The sequence below is a fragment of the Buceros rhinoceros genome, unplaced genomic scaffold (genome assembly GCF_000710305.1).
Source record: "Buceros rhinoceros silvestris isolate BGI_N320 unplaced genomic scaffold, ASM71030v1 scaffold35316, whole genome shotgun sequence".
Lineage (NCBI taxonomy): Eukaryota > Metazoa > Chordata > Aves > Bucerotiformes > Bucerotidae > Buceros > Buceros rhinoceros.
In genome coordinates this window covers 402-1788 of record NW_010416349.1, presented here as the reverse complement: position 1 = coordinate 1788, position 1387 = coordinate 402, and the positions used below count along the sequence as shown (strand labels likewise).

General features: G+C 62.6%; 1 protein-coding gene across 1 annotated transcript in view; it reads left to right on the top strand.

Annotated features, from left to right (window-relative positions):
* The window catches only part of LOC104494882 (serine/threonine-protein phosphatase 6 regulatory ankyrin repeat subunit C-like), a gene marked incomplete at both ends in the record, with an annotated part of 5349 nt that overhangs the window by 3571 nt on the left and 391 nt on the right, over nt 1-1387 (top strand). The window contains 3 exons of the mRNA XM_010137777.1: nt 8-86; nt 500-587; nt 1216-1299. Coding sequence (XP_010136079.1) covers nt 8-86; nt 500-587; nt 1216-1299 — 251 coding nt within the window. The remainder of the gene's footprint in view (nt 1-7; nt 87-499; nt 588-1215; nt 1300-1387) is intronic.

Here is a 1387-nt window from a genome sequence, read left to right as displayed (position 1 = left end):
GCTGCAGGCCGCCCTCTCCACCGACCCCCTGGACTCCGGGGTGGACTACAGCGGCTACTCCCCCATGCACTGGGCTTCGTACAGTGGTGAGGAGCCGGGCTGGGCTGCGGGTGGAGAGGAGGGAGGGAGGAAGAGCTGGGTTATCCCCCTGCCCCTGCTGCTTGGGGAGCCGTCGGCCCAGCAGTGAGTTCAGCTGGAGGTGGGACTCCGGCCACAGGAGGGGACGTCTCAGTGTTTTGAGTGGCTCTGAAGTCCTTCAGGAGACGGTGCAGAATTAGAAGCCTCCTGAGGTGCAGCAGCTTTGCTGCCAGAGAGGAAACAAAACTGCTGCCTCTGTGGTGGAGGGCGGGTTGGTTTGGGCTCATCGCTCCTGTGCAGCCCCTGGGGCCTCCAGCCCTTGGGCTGTGGCAAGACCCAGAGCCTCCAGTTCCTTCTTGCACCATCGCGGTGAGAACCGCAGGCCGAGCGCTGATGCGTTTTTGTCCCTCTCTCCTCCCAGGGCATGAAGATTGTCTTGAATTGTTACTTGAACACAACCCGTTTGCGTACCTAGAAGGAAATCCCTTTACTCCATTGCACTGTGCAGTGTAAGCGGCGTCTGGGACCTGCCCTGGGCCCTTCCCAGGGAGAGGGGGATGCATGGAGGAGCCCCAAACCCTGCCCCCCCCCTTCCCAGGGCTCTTCCCTGGCAGCAGAAGCTCCTGGGGGTGGCATTGCCAGCTCACCCTGGCTCCCCTGCGGCAGGGAGCTCCTGGCTGGGCTGCTGGAGCTCCTCAGGGCTGGGGTTTGGCCCTTGCTGGGTCTCTTGGGCAGCTGGTCCCCACTCATTGGTCATGGAGCATCCCAGGAGATCTCCAGGCTTCCCACGAGGCTCTGGAGATGGGCTCTGCTGGGGGAAGGGCTCCACACTCCCTCAGAGGGGTCTGGGGCAGCATGAGCTCCATCCCTCGGGTCCTGCTGGGCGTGGAGGATTTGGGGCTGGCGGCGATTCCTTGGCTATGGAGGGGTGAGAAAGGAGGAGGCTGGGGTGGGCCTTGGCACCTGCAGCAGCAGGGGCTGGGCCCTTGTCTGCCTGTTTGTGTTCCCTTGAGTCCCTCCGAGAGGGTGAGGGGGTGTTTTACCCTGAGCCGCTCCAGAGCAACTGCTCTCAGCAGCCGAGCCCCAGGGTCGTGCTGCTCGGTCTTGGTCTAACTTCCCTTCTCGTTCCTCCCGCAGAATTAACAACCAGGACGGCACTGCTGAAATGCTGGTGGAAGCATTAGGTGCCAAGATTGTTAATAGCAGAGATGCCAAAGGAAGGTGAGCGCAGGCTCGTCCCTCCCGTCACCTGCTCCCTGGTGCTGCCAGGTGGTGGCCCTGACTACTGCGGTGCTCCCTTCCGTTGTGC